This window comes from Pyxicephalus adspersus, chromosome 6 (assembly GCF_032062135.1).
Source record: "Pyxicephalus adspersus chromosome 6, UCB_Pads_2.0, whole genome shotgun sequence".
NCBI lineage: Eukaryota > Metazoa > Chordata > Amphibia > Anura > Pyxicephalidae > Pyxicephalus > Pyxicephalus adspersus.
This window is the reverse complement of record NC_092863.1, coordinates 53,961,031-53,980,843: the sequence shown is the minus strand read 5'-3', so window position 1 is coordinate 53,980,843 and position 19,813 is coordinate 53,961,031. Positions and strand designations below refer to the sequence as shown.

At 36.4% G+C, this 19,813-nt stretch overlaps 2 protein-coding genes across 2 annotated transcripts in view; one reads left to right on the top strand and one right to left on the bottom strand.

Annotated features, from left to right (window-relative positions):
• The first annotated feature begins 6,372 nt into the window (after positions 1 to 6,372).
• On the top strand, positions 6,373 to 7,149 carry LOC140332736 (hydroxycarboxylic acid receptor 2-like). Its single transcript, XM_072413932.1, has one exon. The coding sequence runs from the start codon at positions 6,373 to 6,375 to the stop codon at positions 7,147 to 7,149; it is 777 nt and encodes a 258-aa protein (XP_072270033.1).
• Positions 7,150 to 14,052: 6,903 nt separating this feature from the next.
• The window catches only part of KNTC1 (kinetochore associated 1), a 50,401-nt gene continuing 44,640 nt past the window's right edge, over positions 14,053 to 19,813 (bottom strand). The window contains exons 37-43 of the mRNA XM_072413931.1: positions 19,318 to 19,453; positions 18,817 to 18,932; positions 18,542 to 18,671; positions 18,304 to 18,393; positions 16,751 to 16,896; positions 14,503 to 14,593; positions 14,053 to 14,414 (exon numbers count right to left, since the gene is read on the bottom strand). Of these exons, the coding sequence (XP_072270032.1) occupies positions 14,388 to 14,414; positions 14,503 to 14,593; positions 16,751 to 16,896; positions 18,304 to 18,393; positions 18,542 to 18,671; positions 18,817 to 18,932; positions 19,318 to 19,453 (736 nt within the window). The 3' untranslated portion in view covers positions 14,053 to 14,387. The remainder of the gene's footprint in view (positions 14,415 to 14,502; positions 14,594 to 16,750; positions 16,897 to 18,303; positions 18,394 to 18,541; positions 18,672 to 18,816; positions 18,933 to 19,317; positions 19,454 to 19,813) is intronic.

Sequence of the window (19,813 nt, the reverse complement as noted above, 5' to 3'; positions counted from 1 at the left end):
GGTTTTCAATAATAGTATCTGTAGTTTTTCTTCAGCAGAAATTAAAATGTTTAAGCTCAACTAAAGGTAATTGCAATCAGGTTGATAAGTGAATACAACTAGTGTATATAAGCAAAGTGGTAGACAGAATACTTGTTTCACTGGCCATATCTACTTGTATACTGCATTACAGCTAATTTCCTCTCATATTTGAATTCAAACAGTGGGAAGATCAATCATATGTGACCATGTGACACCCAAATTAGGAAGAACAAGAGATGCCAGACAACATTTCTCAGCAACCACAATAAAGAATAAACCAAGTGTCCCTCAATTTCTTCAAAGGAAAATAAAAAAAAATGAGAGGTTTGGGCTGTGTGAATAGGTGCCCATGTACCGCCAAGCACAACTACTCAATGGGTTTTTTAATTTGTAAATCATGGGGCCAATGGCAAAACGTAAAATTTACACTAATCAACATGATTGCTTTTGGAATTTGGCATAATTTTGTGTTTAGTTGGGCTTTAAACTATGTTGCTTATATACTGTATGGTGAAAATATTTAAAATAATCATTATTTTCTGCTTTGTTTACATTTTTTCTTTGTACTGTACCAATAATAAAAAACATATTGGTAAAAATGTTGAAGAACTAAAAAAAAATTTTTTGCAAGAGGGTGTGGTTTTAAAAGTGGGTGTTGTTATAAGAGGAGGCTAAAACAGTATTTTTTAATTACATAGGTTGAAAAAAGTCCATCAAGTTCAACCACTAGGGAAATAAACATATCTGAGACAAAAAAAAGCTTATGGACATAGTTGATCAAGAGGAAGGCAAAGTTAAAAAAAACCTTATAAAACCTGGTTCAATTTGCTTCAACAGGGGAAAAAAATATCTTCCCGATCCCAGGAGGCAATCAGATGTTCCCTGGATCAGAAGTTTATTTTTTCATTACTTTAAAACTTTAATACCCAGTTATATTCTGTGCTTGTAGAAATACATCCAGCTTTTTCTTAAAGCAATATATAGTAGTTGCTGAAACTACTTCCTGAGGGAGCCAATTCCACATTTTCACAGACCTTACAGTGAAGAATCCCTTTGCCCTCTTTTCCTTTGCAAAGACCATGAAGTGAATAATTGGGAAGAGAGTTCTCTATATGGACCGTTTATATATTTATACAGGGTGATCATATCCCCCCTTAAACGTCTCTTCTCAGGGGGAATAGATTCAGTTCAGCTAATCTTTCCTCCTAGCTGAGCTCCTCCATTCCTTTTATTAGTTTAGTTGCCCTTCTCTGCACTTTCTTCAATTCCTCAATGACCTTTTTGTAAATTGGTGCCCAAAACTGGACTGCATATTTGGAGATGTGGTCTGACCAATGCTTTGTACAGGGACACTCCATCTCTGCAGTCTATTCCTCTTTTAAAAAGAAAGTACTTTGTCAGCTTTGGATATTGAAGCTTGGCATTGCATGCTGTTATTAAGTTTATGATCCACCAGAAGCCCCAGATCCTTTTCCATTTCTAACTTCCCCAAAATGTATTCCCCCTAGACATTATGAAGCATGCATATTGTTAGCCCCCAAGTGCATAACTTTACATTTATCTATAATAAATGTCATTTACCACTTGGCTGCCCAAACAAACATTACATCCAGTTGTGCTTGTAGATTATAGACATCCTGTATGGATTTTTTCCATTACATAGTTTGGTGTAATCTGCAAACACAGAAATGGTACTTTTAATCCCAAACTCTATATCATTTATAAAGATGTTAAACAGTAAAGGACCCAAAACTGAACCCTGGGGTACACCAATAATAACCTTAGACCATTCAGAGTATGAATCATTAATCTCTACTCTCTGGAATAGTTTACATAGGGTAATGTAAGGGGAATGTGGCAGTACAAGATAGCTGGCCTACAGGAAGAAAATTTTATAAATCCAGCCTTGATCATACTGCTCAGTGTTTATGTGCTCCCCCATATAATGCCTCCAATATTGTATTCAAAGTTTTTTCCTTCATTTTCATCTGGGGATTCTGCCGTCAGATCAACCTCATCAGTGGAGGGCATACCTGCCAGACATATGCACACATAATACTAATGATGTATACATCCCAAAGTTTCTTTTTTTAAGTATCACAGTAGCTACAGCTTGCAGCTTTAACAGAAATGTTTTAAAACATCAAATTGTAAGGACATTATTGTTATTAAGGATAATATCCAATATGAATTGATTATTACTTCAATAAAAAAACTCTTGTAAATTCTGGGTCAGTCTTCAGCAAAGAGTGAACATACAGTAACTGCGTATAAAAACTGATATTGTGTGCAGTTGCTTAACACAAATACAATAAATAAAACAAATAGTAATAAAGCAATATTACAGACAGGGCCTACACTCAAGAGTTACCATCTTCCACCTCCCAAGCTTATGCTTCTTAACGCTGCCTTTTTATCCTAGATATACAACCCCTCCTATTTGTATGTCTCTCCCCAGTGTCGCATCCATATCAGCATAATCAGAATATCCTGTTTTGATGGTCTTTGTCAAATAAAATATCACAGTTTCATCAACAAAAGTGTGACCGAACTGAAAGCCTTGCTTACATGTTAATTGCTTCAGTTTGACACACTTTCTTCTCATTTTCTGATTACATTCATACGTGTCTGGCCTTCACAGGAAATACTTGTTTAGATGCAAAGATCGACAAACAAAGCTAAAACTGTCAAACACAATTCGTACACTAAATACATATTTCACTACATAAACAACACAATTTTTAGGGATTGTAAAGGATGGCAGGTACTATGGGTTGGCATCTCAAATGTTTTCTTATCTGTGATTAAAAAAGGGGGAATTGGCTGAGGACGTCCTGTACCAGACTGCAGTGATCACTAGGTGGCACCATAACAGATAAATGTTTATAATTGGGTTTGGTATTCCGCTTTAGGCTGGGTCTACATGAACGATTTTAAAAACGCATATAAACGTTCCTACTGCGCTTTTTTATGCGTTTATAGCTTAACTTTAAAACACTAAAAAACTTTTATAAACGCCTATTACGCGTTTTACCGCGAACTGGCGCGATTTTACATAAGCGTTTATAACGCTTTTAACCCTTTTAGGGAATGAGTACAGGGGTACATAAAACCCCTTACTCGTTCCCTGAAAGGGTTAAAATGTGTAAAAAAAATTGGACGAGGCTTTAATGTTAAAATATTTTATTAAATGTGTGTGTTTGTGTAATAAAACTTTTTTTTTTTTTTTTACAGGTTATCCCAATGACAGGATAGTTTCCAGGGCTGCAATGAGCACAAATCCTCCATCTGCAATGCTGACAGCTCCGCTCCCCTGATCACCTCCGCAGCCCTAGAGGAGCTGTAGTATGTGTTATAGATACAGAACATGTCACAGCTCCTCTAGGGCTGCGGGAGTAATCAGGGGAGTGGAGCTGTCAGCATAGTAAAGCTCCGCTGACTGCTCTGCTCCCTGATTGGAGCAGGAAAGGGGAGGAAAGGGAAATCCTGATGATGCTTGAGCTGTCATCAGGGTTTCCTATTTCTCAGCCAATCACAGAGCACTAGAGATGAATGGGCACAAGTCTCCCCATTCATGTCCTGTGCTGAATGGCTGAGAAATGTAAAACCTCAGCCAATCACAGAGCACTAGGGGTTAATGGAGAGGCTTGTCCTCATTTAACCTCTAGTCCCCTGCGATCCATCGCTGTCAGGAGGAGTCCCAGGGCTGTGTTCATTGCAACCCTGGGAATCATCCTGTCATTGGGATAACCTGTAAAAAAAAAGTTAAATTACACAAACACACACATTAATAAAATAATTTAGCATTAAAGCCTCGTCCAATTTTTTTTTTTTACACATATTTAACCCTTTCAGGGAATGAGTAAGGGGCTTTATGTACCCCTGTACTCATTCCCCAGGGTGGGGTGGTGGAGATCTTGGAGTCTCCTTATTAAAGGGGGCTTCCAGAGTCCGAAGTCCTGCTAAAAATGTTTATAAAAGCCCCCATTGTTTTCAATAGAAGCTTTCATAAAAGCTTAAAAACGCTTGAAAAAGCCTCCATTGAGTTCAATAGAAGCGTTTGCCCGCGTTTTCCCATGTTTATCAAGCAACGTTTAAGATAACACTCAAAAACGTGGCTGAAGGAAACGTCCTGGTGTAGATTAGCCCATTGGAATGCATGTGGACCTCAAACATGGGCTTTAAAAGCCTCAGGTTAAACACTGGGGAAACAGTCCCTGTAGACTAAGCCTTAGGTCTGTGCCAAAGTTGAGCTGAACATTGGTGAGTCGGTCGAAAGTGAACAAAGCAAAATACCGTTAAAATTTGTTGATTGGATAAGGAGCCAAAAACATGCTAGCACATTGTATATTGTGCCTTTCATGATCTGCCAGCTGGATTGGCTGAATTACATGCTATACTTATAAATGACAGGTATTGTGTATGACCCCAGGTTTAGAAGTGATATGTACTTTGTGTATCTATTATATGACACTCTGCTATAGATAAAACTTCAATATATAGCTGACTATATCAAGCCCTCGACCCATTGATCCTACCTAATAGTGTCTGCAATGATAGTGATGGAGGTGACAAACCATGACATCCATGCTGGTCAAACATAATTATTATTATTTGTTTTGCAGCAATTCGGCATATGTACGCGATCTGTTGAATGATGAATGAAGCTGAATACATAGGGGGATCATACCTGGCCTGGTCCAACTCTTCATATGCAGATCTCTACAGCCCATGCCTGCTTCCTATTGCTGGGCTTATTGAATATTACCTCAGCGAGTCCTGTTTGTCTGCTGCCACTACCTGGCCGGTCCCATTCACAGCCTCACCAGACAGTCTTACCGGACACTCATTCATCTCCGATGTCATTGCTGCAATTGACACATACCACACTTCATCTCACCTCTCCTGTATGAGGAAAATGGCAGTGTGGGGAAGCCCTAGGTGCCTTACACTGTACCTGTCAAAAACCCCTTGTATGTTAACCCCCCCCCCCCTCATTTGGAGCAGCAGTCAGTAAATTTTGGGCACTGTCAGGTAGAACCAATAAGGCTTGGACTGGATATAGACAAATACAACCAACACTAGAGATGAATAGAGTGTTTTGGACATCCAGTGAGCATAAACTTTTAAACTTACATATCTTAGGAAATAATAAGCATTAACATAGATGGGTAATGAATATTACTTTATACATCAATCAGCTAAAAAACTTAAAACCAATAAAAGGTAACGTGAACAGCATAGTTTATCTTTTTACTGAATTACCTTTCAAAAGGTGTTAACGATTAGACAGCAGATGAACAGTCAGTTCTTGAAGGTGGTGTTAGAAAGAGGGGGCAAATTTAAGGATCTAAGCAACTTTCAGAAGGACTAAATTGTGGCTGACTACAAATGGCAGAAAGACAGGGCATCGCCAAATCTGCAGATCTTTTAGGGCAGGGGACCCCAACACCCAGTCTGCGGCCCACTAGTGGGCTGCATCTGTCTGACAGGTGGGCTGTGGATCTGGTGGGTGCACCCACCAGCAGGGTCAGAAGTAGGACCCAGCTGGGGGGGTGCACTGGCCAGAGTCACCGGGACATTGCTGGCCCAGGGCGGTGGGCGGGTTGTGTCCAGAGGCTCAGACCTGTGATAGGAGAGTGGGCGGGTTCTGCCTTTATGATGTCACTCTGGGGGGAATTTTCTTCCCCTTTGAGTGACACACAGCTGCACGTGCATAAAATTTTAGGCTTCACATGAAAGTATGAAATATTTTCACCACTCTCCTACCTTATATGTACGTTATATGATAAAAATGTAGGTGGAATATTGTCATAATAATCTGCAGTAAATATCTGTGACTACACGAATAAGATTATATTGTGGTTATATTTTCCAACTTTTTTCAATTTAAAAATCAATAAAAACCAGTGAAACCCAAACTATTCAAATTTGTGGCCAAATCAAAATTTTATCCGTGCCTTGCATTTTTGATTGAACTGTTGACATATAACAATTATCTCCCAATACCTCCGAACTTGAGTGGGTTCAGTGACAATCACCATTTTAAAAGAATGTCCATCAAACTGTAACTATAACAAAGGTGTGAATGATAAACTTCCTTTTTTGTGTTACCGTAACAAATGTGTGTTTTTGTAAATGCACGAAAAAAAAAACTTGCATGGTTGCAATTGGTTTCCCACGTCAAATGTCATTTCGATATGTTATCACTAATGATAGATATCCATCATAACAAAAGCTAATATGTGAAGGCTGCACTCAGTCTTCAGTTTTTGTTCTGCCTGTAACTTCTGTTATCTTTGCAGACAAGACATCACATACTAAAACTTTTTGAGCAAGTAAGTTCAGACCATGCTGGAACATGGAATTGAGAGCTACCAAAACAGAAGCAACTTCAACTGCTGCATGTTTGAGGACTCTCTTCTCCCCAACATACTTCCTCCAATTCTAATTATAATTTTTTTGTTGGGGACAGCACTTAATGGCTTTGCTTTATGGGCATTTTGCTTTCACGTCAAGGAATGGAAGTCTAGCACAGTCTATCTCGTCAACTTGTCAGTAGCAGATTTCCTGCTCATGATTTGCCTACCCTTCAGAACAGACTATTATTGGAGGAACATGACATGGATCTATGGAGAAATCCCATGTCGCATGATGCTTTTCATGCTCGCCATGAACAGGGCAGGAAGCATCCTCTTCTTAACTCTAGTAGCTATGGATCGATATATTCGAGTTGTCCATCCTTATAGTAAAATCAACTCTATATCAACAAAGTCTGCTGCTTTCATTGCTTGTGCTATTTGGCTTGTTACAGTAATGATGACTGCCTTTATCCTGACCAAGAACTATACTGGAGAGTCCAAGTCAACACACTCATACTGCGACAGCTTCATGATTTGTCCCATGGCCTCATGGTTGCATGATCACCTCTTTATTTTTGAATTTTTCCTGCCTTTGTGCCTTGTCCTTTTCTGTACTGGTTGTATCATCTGGAAGCTCAGACAAAGGAACTTGGACAAAAATGTAAAGGTTAGGAAAGCTGTGAAATGTATTATGCTGGTTGGGATGGTGTTTATTATATGTTACTTGCCAAGTGTATCATCCAGGATTGAAGTCCATCATCTCTAAAACACTCTCTTTCTTATCTCCAGTGACCCCTATATTTCTGGTACATGCTTTTATTATATGAGGGCTTGTCTGCAACATTCACCTATATTGGTATTCTAGGTAACCTGGTATTCCACTAACTAGACTCTAAGGCTAGGTACACACGTGCAAATGTTCTCGTTGGATAATCGTCTCAGGGCAGATATCGGACGAGAATCTTACGGGTGTACAGTGCTCGTCGTCCATTGTACGAACGACCATCCTGGCGGATCCACGGACGATCGTAATTGAAGTGAGGGGCAGAGAGCGCAGCGGGGTGCTGCTCGGTTGTTCTCCACCTCCCCTGTCCATAGAGCAGAACGGTGCTGTATGTACAGCACTTGTTCATGCATCATGCAGTCGTTTATCGTTGGAAAGGATTGTGAAAGATCTTTTCCAAGGACAATTATTGCACGTGTGTACATAGCCTAAGATTAAAATCTATCATGAATGCTGCATATTGACTTGTCTATCCCTATTTCACCTCAGAGTCAAAATCAAACAATGCGACTTTGTCTATAAATAACTTTGCTTAGAGGGATTTATTAAATCAGGGTCTGAATCTCTCCCTAGGTTTGTCTATATAAGACTTCTCTGAGCTTGCTCCTAACACAATTAAGCAAGGCCATCACTTTAAACTCAACTTAACTGTGGGTAGCTATTATAAAATTGTTCTAATGCAGAGGATTGGACTTTTTGTTACCGCATTAAATTTGAATTTTTGTGGGAACAACATGAATATTTGGGAAAGATAGCCTAAAGTCTATCTTTAGAGACAAAATACATGCAGTCTGTGGTATTACACTTATGTCTATTTTTAAAGTAGTGAATCTGACCTTCGCTAAAACAATTCCTGGATGAGAATCAATTACTGCTCATAAAACATATGGACCTGAAAGATTCTCCACTAGGGAACATTTCAGTGATGTCAGATTTACTGCTAAATAGACAGACCCCTTATTATCTCTGTGTGAACCTGTAGAGTTTTGATGTTGGTTTTATGGTTTTACAAGGAGAGATTTACAATGTAAAGCAACACAATACAGCTCTACATTTTAAAATAAAACATAAACGTAAGTTTATGTTTTTTATAACCCTCAAAGATTCCCAAATTCATCCATTCATAAAAAAAAAATCCAAAACTATAACAAATCATCCCATCTTGATTACTCTCTAATCTTGTCCTACTTGTGACTGAAATATAATTGCAAGTTCTTCAATAGCCCTTTTTTTTTATTTATACAGTATTCAACATTAAACTTGTAATCCCCTCTAAACAGTAGATAAATTAAAAAAAATTCCATGTGAGTCGTGATTCATTTATTATATAATTCATATCAGAATCACAGATTATTTATTATTTATGTTTGTTTAGAAAGAGATATGAAGGTCCCTTAAATTTGTTCTTCTTATGAAGCCAAGCAAGTGAACGCGTCAAGAACAGAGAGACTAATATTGACACAAAATAACTACAACTTACGATTTTTAGAAAGCCATTGTATAGCAAATAATTGAAAGATTAATTGTACAAATACAATTGTTTGATATGTTCATGCTTTTATGTATTTTTAAAAAAGTATTAGATTTTATGTGCGTTAGTATGATTAAGGAAAAAGTACAAAAAAAAATGACCACAAGAGTGGTGACAAGTGGTTCCAGTTCAAGTCTATAGAAGGAAATGGAGTGTCAGACTGCCACCACCAACAGTCTAAAAGAAAGGGAAAGAAATTGACCCATTTGTTCCAATGTTACCCATTTTTTGCGAGTGGTAAGGCTAGTGAGAACTTAGCCTAGACCATTAGGTTGTGATACTGACAAAAAAAGAATGAGGCACATAACAAGTCGATTCAAACAATATTCATATAAAAGTCAAACATACTGCAGCTGCTACTTAACTGCATCTTTCTCTTCTAGAACCTAACATGATGTGGCTATAGTAAACATGACTGCAGTTGTCAGGCAGTACATCTGTACATCTGTAGAGCACCATAAACCACTTTTGTGTATATAAATATATAAAAAGCAAATCTAGCACTGACTTTCCATGTTGTATCTTTAGGATAATATTTACTGTACTAAACACACAACATCAATAAGGATCAATACATTTTGTGGTAATGTGCTTTTAGTAAAGAATCTTATAATGTTCATTCTACCATGAATATGTATATCTCAGGAACTGCAAAGTGTACATTTAGCATATTGGGATGGATTTTTGTTAAGATTATTGATGACAGAGACAAATAGGGAAAACATATTTTATCTTTTGATTTCCAATATATAGTAAAACAAATATAATAAATATTCCATTACTGACGCTAAAGCCTTTTCTGTGAAATGAAATACGACAACTTTTAAAAATCACAAGTACTTGGAGCCATGACAAGGTAAGCATTTACTTTTATCATTGAATGTTTTGTCTTGGCTTGTTAACAATGTACAAATGGATGCGCACAATTTGTAGCTTGGTTTAGCTATAGCTTTTTTGCCACCTTAAACAGAAAAAATAAGCTAAACAAAATACAATATAAAATTACCGAAACCTACAGCCAGCAGATATTACAATCTGTTTATCTGACTTTAGTGAAGTGTTACTATGAGTACTGTAACTATTGCTGCTTTACATGTATTATAGAGCTTTGAGCTGCAGTTCAGTTCAATAATACCTATCAGAAACAACAACAGACCTGCAGTGTTTAATCTTCTATACCAGTTTTTCTCCGTTTTAACATGGGGGGAATCCTTGAAATAACTTTCAGGTCTTCAAGGAACCCTGCTATAATTACTATATCCGCAACTCACAATGCATTAGCATAGTGGTCATTGGGAATACTGCCTGATACATTGCTGGCCAGTGGAAAGAATGTCAGTTTTATAGAGAACCAAAAAGATAATTTGTGTCAGTTAAACTGAAAAGCCTGAAAGGCACAAACTACTCATTACTCAGGTAACCCCTAGGAAACTCTGGAGGAACTCTAGGGATCCACAGAACCCTGGTTGAGAAACATTACTCTATAACATGTTATGTGTAAAGATCAGTGATAGTAGTTTCATCTACTACAGACTATATAAGTATTAATACATTTATATTCTGGGCAGCATAGAACAAGAGTTGATGCCTTGAAATGCCTTTAATACTACTCCTGACCCTGGTAAGTTCTAACCATTTTACATTACCCTTAAGGCTTTGCAATTTGAGTATTTGTATCATTGTCAACAGGTCTAAGAAAAACATTAATACACTGTATGCAAAAAACACCAGCTTATACATTTAGGGTATATTTATTATACAGTTAATCTGACATTCACTGGTGGAGAATCAAGTATTGCCATTGAAACATATGAAATTGAGAGATTCTACACCAGAGAATATTCCAGTGAATGTCTGATTCACTGCTTTATAAATACACCTGCTGGGAGAAGTGGGGGAAGTCTATAAAAGTTGTATTTATGTGGGCAAGTTATGTGTGTGTATTTATTGGGAAGACAGTCTGTGGCATATTGATATTTCTTTAGGTCTTATGTCTTTAGGTGCTTTTGCTAAACATACACTACAATCCTTTTTTCTTGGAGTCAGTTGGGGGACACAGGAAGTTTTGTATCTTCAGAGTATACCTTACCTAAAGTAAAATTTAGTGCTTCCAAAAAAACAAAAAGCCAAAAAAACTGTAGGTCAGCTAGGGAGGAGCTGTGTTCCTGAATGTACTACAAGTTGTTTTTACAGTATGTTTTACAGAAATCCAACAATCCAAACAACTGCCAGAATACTCAAGTGAAATTTTCTTGCAGATGAAAATTTGGTGACCAGACTAGAACCAGGAAGGGACACAGCTTTCAGTGTAGGGGGTACCCCCTTGGGCATTATAGGTAGATGTAGACAGGTCAGACAAACAAAACTAGAAGGACTATCCAGAATGGGGGGAAAGCTAAAAACTGGAAACCACCCTGTAGCAAGGCTGGAAAAAGATCAGCCTGAACCACCCTACAACAGTAATAACAACGTGGGAGATGTAATTGCAAAGGTATCTGATCTCCCAGAAAGAGATCCTCTCTGCACTAAAAGGTCCAATAGAGAAAAACCATGTGTCCAGCCAGACCAACCATAGTTTCCTCACTCTGTTGGATGGCTGAGCACACTTTAAGCCCAAAAATTTATGATGGGATCCAGATTTTGGGGCTTTGAATACTTAACATACAAGAGTGGAGGAACAAGAAGGGGATATGTAAGACCTCTGGGCTGAGGAAGAGGAGTACTGGTCAGCAGTTTCACTCCTAATGTTATCATACAAAACAAATCTGAAGAGGTGCTGTCCCTTGGAACAGCCCAGGCATGATTAGAGCCACTTAGATGAAGTAACAAATGGGTTATATAAGAAATAAGGCCAATAAATCTTTTGCAAGCTTTTAGACATTATATCCAAATGCTCCTAGATTATGAGGTTTATATCTTTTGCTAGAAGATCCCTATAAAGGGATTAAAGCCATGCCTCCATAGTGTGGGAAGGAAGAGTCACAGCTAGGGCTGGGACGAAGAGCACAGACAGCTAATTCAGAAAAAAAAAAGTTAAGGATTGACTCCAGCTGGTTATTTGAGAGGTTCTTGAACAGTGGCCAGTGCCTGTGAGTACTATGTGACGTGGGTCACAGCTGGATCCACCATAGCCTAAAAAATTCCTTTCCGTATGAAACATTATATATTTAAGGTTTAGAATTTATCGGGGTACCTCAGTGTTCTTTCTCAGTGTACACTATTGCTGTGAAAATACCTTATTGCTCTGTGGATTTCTAAAAGACCCAAAACTCCAAACTGTAGGCTGATCTATTAGTTCAGGTCATTGTACACCACACCAGTGGGGGTTGAGATGGTCTCCTTAAACTCAGGACCAGGTAACTGTAAGGAAGCAGTAGGAACAGGCAAAAATTCAAAGTTCTAAAGTTGCAGGAGCAACAGTGTGTGGAGGCTTCCTCAAAGCTGCATGGTGGGAAATATGTTGTAAGCCTTTCCACCCAATAGTGAATATCAGAGCTCAGTTTTTTTTAGAGTTACCCCTTTCTACAGGACAACCATTTTTATATAGGACTTTACAATGTCCTACAAGACTGTAAAAGGAGAGATCAGCTCTCGCAGCATGAGAGGAGTCTTGATTGAGCAGACTTTGTTGAAGAAGAAAAAAAGCAATATAACGCGAAGCTGCAACACTTTGGCCTATTATTATAAAGCACTAAAACATTCCCTGGTGCAGAATCAATTACTGCTGTTGATACATATGGACCTAAAAGATTTTACACCAGGGAATGTCTCAGTGAATGTCAGATTTACTGCTTAAGAAATAGATTCATTTGTTTTATAGAAAAAGAAAAGATTCAAAATATTGGAGGAGGTGGACTGATAAGAGATCTGAACGTTAAAAATAATAACATTTTCTCTTTCAGTTTGAATTCTTCAGAACCTTGCTTTTTTAAGGAATCAGGCATGTCACCAGTTCTTGGTATAATTCTGTTGCTGGAATTTGCGTTGGGACTGATCGGAAACGGTGTAGTGCTCTATATACTCTGCTTTTGCATCCCTTCATGGAACATCAGCACCTTATACCTCTTTAATGTATCCTTTGCCGATTTCCTGCTTATTGCCTGCCTCCCTTTTAGAGCAGATTATTTTCTTCATGGTAAAAACTGGAACTTTGGAGATATACCCTGCAGGTTTATGTTGTTTACATTGTCCCTCAGTAGAACAGGAAGCATTTTCTTCTTGACAGCTGTGGTGGTAAACAGATATTATATGATTGTCCATCCTCACTTCAGAATCAACATGATTAAGACAATTCCTGGAGGTCTGGTTGTCACAATAACACTGTGGGCTGTTATCATATTGCTGTCTTGCTATCTTTTGTTTACTTCTCATTTAGTAACAGAAGAGATAGCCAACAAAACCCTCTGTGAGAGCTTTAACTTGAACTGGGATAAAAGCTTGATAATCAGCTGGCATTATGTGTTCTTTGTCATCCAACTCATCATTCCCCTTATTATTATATTGGTATGCACAGGCTACATTGTAAGACAGCTGCAACGTTGCAAGGACAATTTTGGGAAGATAAAAAGAACCATTAAATCAATGACATTTGTCGCTTTTGTTTTCATCTTCTGTTTCCTTCCAAGTACAGTTTCTACAATCATTGTTGTCATATCCAAATATTTAACATTGTGCTGGCTGTTTGACACATCAAGCCTTGTATTTGCAGCATCTCTCTCACTAACTTATTTTAACAGTGTGTTAAACCCACTGGCCATTTACATTTCAAGTCTTCGCTTTCAAAAATCACTAAACAACGCCTGTAACTGCGCAGAAAAAAGGAGGCTCTATGAAAACAGATGAAAAAAGGCGGCACAAATAATAATGAAGACATCTATGATTGTTAGGATGACTAATATAAACTTACACAAATACATTTTCTGAAAAATAGATATTTATCATGTTGCTAATGTAAACTTTTAATTATAAATATTTTTCTCTGTACTAGGGTTTCTTTTTACAAATGGAAATTGGCATTATCTTATTATATTAAACTTGCAGTTATACCAGAGAGATAAAAGCCTCTGGCTACATCATGGGATGCAGTTTTATGAATGTTTACTTAGTTTTAAGTGCATTGGTGGAGGGAGAACAAAGATAAAAGTTAACAAGCATTTACATAGGCATATTTGACTAATAAAATCAAAGTGCACATATTTCTTTTCTTGCATATGCATGCAATGAACAGCAAGATTTGTTTACATTAAGTTTATTTCTATTTTAGTATAAAGAACCCAGAAACAAAGAGATAGAGGCCCACCAAGCACTTGTACCCTTACTGAATTTGCCTGCTAGTTATAAATTGATGAAACAGGTTTTACAATACTTATTTTATTTGTGCATGTTTAGAAGAGCAACAGCCATATAGAACTTATTTAAAATAGGCTTTCTTTTATACAAAGAAATAATAGAAGAAATGTGGTAATTGTTATACAAACAATGCTAGTAAATAATGTATGATGTACAAAGAAACCACACACAGTATAACGGGAAATAGCTTACATACACATCATCTATCCATGGGAAGATGCAAGTTAAGTATAAAAAGGTACACTAAACAAAGTAATAATGAACTTCATATAACTGCATATTAAGTGCTACACAAGCAATCCTCCAACTCCACTGGTATCCTTATTAGGAGCACATACTTTTAAGATGCTTGGTCATTTAGAAAACTCTGTAGGGAAAAAATGATTGAAAACTTACTTTTGTTAATAGAATAATGTGCTTAAAACACATTTCATTTTTTGACATTCATACAATACCTTCACAATTTCCAAGTATGATGCATCCCTTGAGTAAGGTTTTCCACGGCGATTTAGAAATTCTATTACAAGTTCTGCAGCATCATCTAAACTATATTAACAAAAAAGAAAAGCTGTAAATTTACATGCTATATAATTTTATTTCATTTAAACTTTCTGAACACTTTGACTAGACTTAGAGGTGTTCAGCAAAAAGAAAAAAAAAAAAAAGAGGAGACAGACGCTGCTGCAGCCAGAGACACACGCAGGATCGGTTATCGGGTGAGTATATTATTTTAGTTATTTTATCACACCTTTGTAGTATAGGACGCACTAACTTTTCCCCCCAAGTTTTGGGGAAGAAAAAGTGCGTCTTATACTGCAAAAAATACGGTACTCCAAAAAAGTGATAGCTTACTTTAGAATTCAAAAAAGATCCTCATCATGTCAATATAGAATGAAGGCAATAACTGATTTCATAAACTGCATATAATAAATAATATTGAATCATCTACAAGCTATATCCAATTCAGACGTTAGTAAAGAAGAGGAGTGAAATTGGCTGATGTTGCTTAACTCAGGGGAGTAAAAGAAAAAAAAAATTTAGGACAGGGTCTGTAGTTAATATGTGATTAATGCTTAAGGAAACCTGGTATGTGTGATATATGGATCATTGCCACTTTCTTTTACTGATAATTCTAGTTGTTTGGCTGTTAAAGACCTAGTGGTTTCAATACTAATAATTGACCTGGAAAAATTGCACATTCGAAACACTATGCATCTGCTAGACTGAGCCAGGAGAAGTAGGTGTTTCTATAGAATTGCAAAAAGCAGATAAATATGTTTTTTTGAAGAAGGAACATCATCCAAAAAAAAAAAAATAGATTTTAAATGACTGCTAAGTTTGTCCAGGACTATGTGACCCTGCAAATTCAGATCAATAACTGACTGGTGTTAATAGATTGCAAGATCATCTTTATCTATTGTCTGTTGCATCAGTGGGTAAAAAAGAACATTAAAGAAAGACTTGTTTGTCAATAAGCATATATTGCATTCCAGCACCAGATGTTGATCTTCTCAACAAGAATAGTGTATTTCTGGAGGGGGTAAGTGTTTAGGCAAGTTTGTGTAAACTTTTGGTATAATACAGTAAGGTCCATAAATATTTGGACAGAGACAACTTTTCTCTAATTTTGGTTCTGTACATTACCACAATTAATTTTAAATGAAACAACTCAGATGCAGTCGAACTGCAGACTTTCAGCTTTAATTCAGTGGGTTGAACAAAAAGATTACATAAAAATGTGACCAACTAAAACCTTTTTTATTTTTTTAACACAATAACTTAATTTCAGGAACTCAAAATTAATTGGTCAATTGACTCAAAGGCTATTTCATGGGCTGGTTTGGTCAAATCCTTGGTTATGTCACTGTCAGTTAAGCAGATAAAAGGCCTGGAGTTTTCTAACTGTATGTCACGTAAAGTCCTGTTCCATTCATAATAATAAAACAGTTTATGGCACGTGCTGACTATAGTGTTGTACTGTATGTGAATTCAAGGAGATAACTATTGGTGTCACAAAACTGGGAGAGGTTACAAGGTTGCCCATGCTGGTAACACTGAATACACAGGAATTATGCAAGGGGTAGTAATATTTATAACAGTAAAAATGATTTGCTGTACATGTATTCTCAGTAAATTATATCAGAAAAATTCATTTGTATGTTGGGCTGTTTAGTTTAGACACTGGACAGTTGTATCATGTGTTACGATAAAAATATATGTACCTGGGCTAATGCACCTTACACTCAAGGAAAGACTTTATCTGGGACATACTGTTTTATTGTCATAACTATTGCTGTCACTTGACATTTTTGAATTGGAAAAAAAGCTAGTTTTAGATATAACCTTGCAAAGAAAATAAATGTGACCCTGGGCCCTTGAAAGTTGGACACCGATGTTATAGGGTATATTAAACGGGCAGCTTCAGGAAGGAAAAAACATTTCAAAAACCATTATATCTATGGATATTTTGCCTGAATAAATTATTGAAAAGGTAAATTTGTTCTGTATGTTTAAATTACCTTTATCTGTTGGATCGAAAATCAAATATATCTAATCATATATATATATAAATATGTTAGAAATGTCAGTAATGTCTATAATTTTTAAATAACTGTAGCTCCTTGTCTGGAGTTCAACCTCAAAAGAATGTTAAAAATATAATTTGTGCAAATATATGTATATAACAGTAATTTAGCAACGTACCAGTTCCTATCCAGCAAATAATCTGCCAGATCTTTTACACGGTTAAAACGAATCGCCTCAGTTTTTAGAACAGTGTAACATTTTGTTTTCACAATCTTTTCAAGCTGATTCTTCCTTATCACACTGTCCAAAATTAAACCTTTTATCTGCAACACAAGAGACCATAAAACATTAGTTGAATAATTTCAAATTAAAACAAATTTATTTCATGCATACTCTCTTAGTACGTGAAGTCTTTAAAAAAAAAAAAGTTTACTTTTAGTGGTGCTTTGATTTATACACTCCTCCAACATATGACAGCAACAAACTGAATATTTCTGTATTCTGACTTCCTTTCCCTCTGCACACACTGCCCCAACATATTCCATATTAAGGCTTCAGCATTACTGTGGTAGGAAACAAAGATATTCTGGGGCAACTGTTAATGCTTACGTGTTTCTTCACAAATCAAGTGTCTCTTTCTATACAAATCAGTATAATATTCGGTTCCCATGAAGAGATAACTTCATCTAAATATTGGAGAATGCTCCTCTGTGCAGTATTTGTTTTCTTGCCTGCTCAGTGTTTCTTTTAAATTGCCACACAGACACCTTTTCTACACATTTGCCTCCTTCAAACTTGACATGCAAGCTCTACTTCTGGTATAGTAGAATTATTGTATGTAGAACTCAATTACGTTGAACTTATCCTAATTAAAACCTAATTATCAATCCAAAAGAATGACAACAAGATATGGTATTCACAGGACCACAAACCAGATCACCACAGTCACATGTATTCTAACTCTTCAAACCAACTAAAGGGGCTTTCAGGCAAACTGGGACAACATTGAACATATTATGAGCGTTTCCTGAAATCAAAGGTCACCGGCATTAGACGGATTAAATATTTTTGTATGTCCAACACCCATCAGCTTCCTTTAGTTTTCTCCTTACTATTACAGATAATACAGATAATCCTATGCAAAAAAAGGGCTAAACTACTACAGCTGCTTGGGATGTCTTTTCTGGCAACATTCTGTTTTGTTATACCATTTAACATATAACTTTGAACTGCTGATAAGAACCTGTTATTTATGATATATCATTATAGTTTTAGAAAGTAAAAGGAAAAACCCATGCACTAATTACATTTCTAATTTTTCAATCTTTTATAATGTAAGTGTGTTCTGTATTAATATTACACAGTATTTATATAGCACCGACATGTTACGAAGCGCTGTACAATGTCAACAGTCATGTCACTAGCTGTCCCTCTAAGGGGCTCACAATCTAATAATATCCCTACCATAGTCATATGTCATTATTACATTCTAAGGTCAATGTTGGGGGGAAGCCAATTAACCTAACTGCATGTTTTTGGGATGTGGGAGGAAACCAGAGTAACCGGAGAAACCCACCCAAACATGGGGAGAACCTGCAAACTCCATACAGGTAGTGAATCCAGACATTAAATTTAGTTCATACACCAATCACATGAGATTCTGTCTGTATGTTTCTAATTAAAAAAGGAATTCAAAGAAAAGAAAAACAGTAACATCATAAATAACCTACCTGTGATGCAATGCCTGCCACCTCCCCAGTGTTCATGTAGTCTGCTACTTGAAGTAAAACAGTTTCTGGATTGCAACTACTAAGAAAACCCTGCCAATGAGGAAAAACAAACATGATGGCAAACACATCTATGTCTAGCTAAAGATAACAATTTGTAGAAAATGTAGTTATAATAATCTGATGTCTGCATTTTTAAGTTTAATATAGGATTTAGGATGTTCATTGAATCCATTTGTACCTGAATTTGTTGCTCTCTTTTTTCAACATGTGGAATTAACAACAGACATCCCAAGGTAAATGCCGGTAAATCAATTTGCGCGTACTGCCTAGCAACTCCTAAGAGGTCCAGATCAGCTAGCACAGGACACCTTCACAAAAAGAAAGCAAGAATAAAAAAAAAAAATTAAACAATTAAATTTCTCTATGTGAAATATTTATTTTTCCATAATATATAAAACAGTCTTTAATTAAATGTATACATAGTATTTTCTACATAATGATCTTTAAACTCACTTTAAAAGCACTAGAAAAGACTGGTAGCATTCAGCAAGCTGTGAGGGGCTTGGTGGGCAGGAGGCTACAAACTTTCCAACGACAATTATTGCACGTGTGTACATAGCCTGTAGAGTCTGTAATATAAATTCACCTAAAGTTTTCTTTTGCAATTAATGAATTGTAGCTGTATGCTTAAAGGTAAAACTCTGCCAATAGGGGCAAACAAATTACAAATTTCTAACCAATTTACCAATTTGTACATGCTCTTGTAGCCCATCAAAATAAATCATAATACAATATGCAACAGTTGCACTACTCTCAAGCAAAATGTAATACTATATATTATATTCGACATATATAGTAAAGTATAGTAAGAGCAAGAAAGTATAGCTGTGAATTAAAATGGAACTGAAAAAAAAAAAAGAAAGATTTAACATGTTACATATAAAAATGTTATTTATACTTAATTATTAGGTTATTTTAAGGCCCATTCAGTAAGTAATTTATCATCAGACTTACCCTTGCTTCATGGCTGTGATTTTTCCAGAGGCCTTTAATCATTCCTTCTTTTGGGCTACTGTGGAATGATTCGAGGGTATATGGTATGTTCAAGAATTCAAACTCTGACAGGTAAATGCAGCATTTCAGGTAATACCTTAGTATAGTTGAAAAACAAAGTGATTATAGCATACAAAAAACAAACTCCTACTTGCAAGCTAGACAACTTTATGTTTTATCTATCTAATGAAGGATGATCCAAACTATATTTAAAGGAAACCTGTACTGAGACTAGATAATCAGACACCTCTGGTTGGAATACTTTGAGACATAAAAAAGCAAGAGTAAAATCAAAATGTCTAGTCTGCCACATGTTGGTGACTCAAAGAGTTTTTAGGTCACTTGATCAGCATTCTGAGAAATAGTATAGAACAGAAGAGAAGGTTTGCAATTACAGCCACTACATATACTCAGGATAATTTTATTAAACAGGATTTATATAGAGCCAACATTTTAC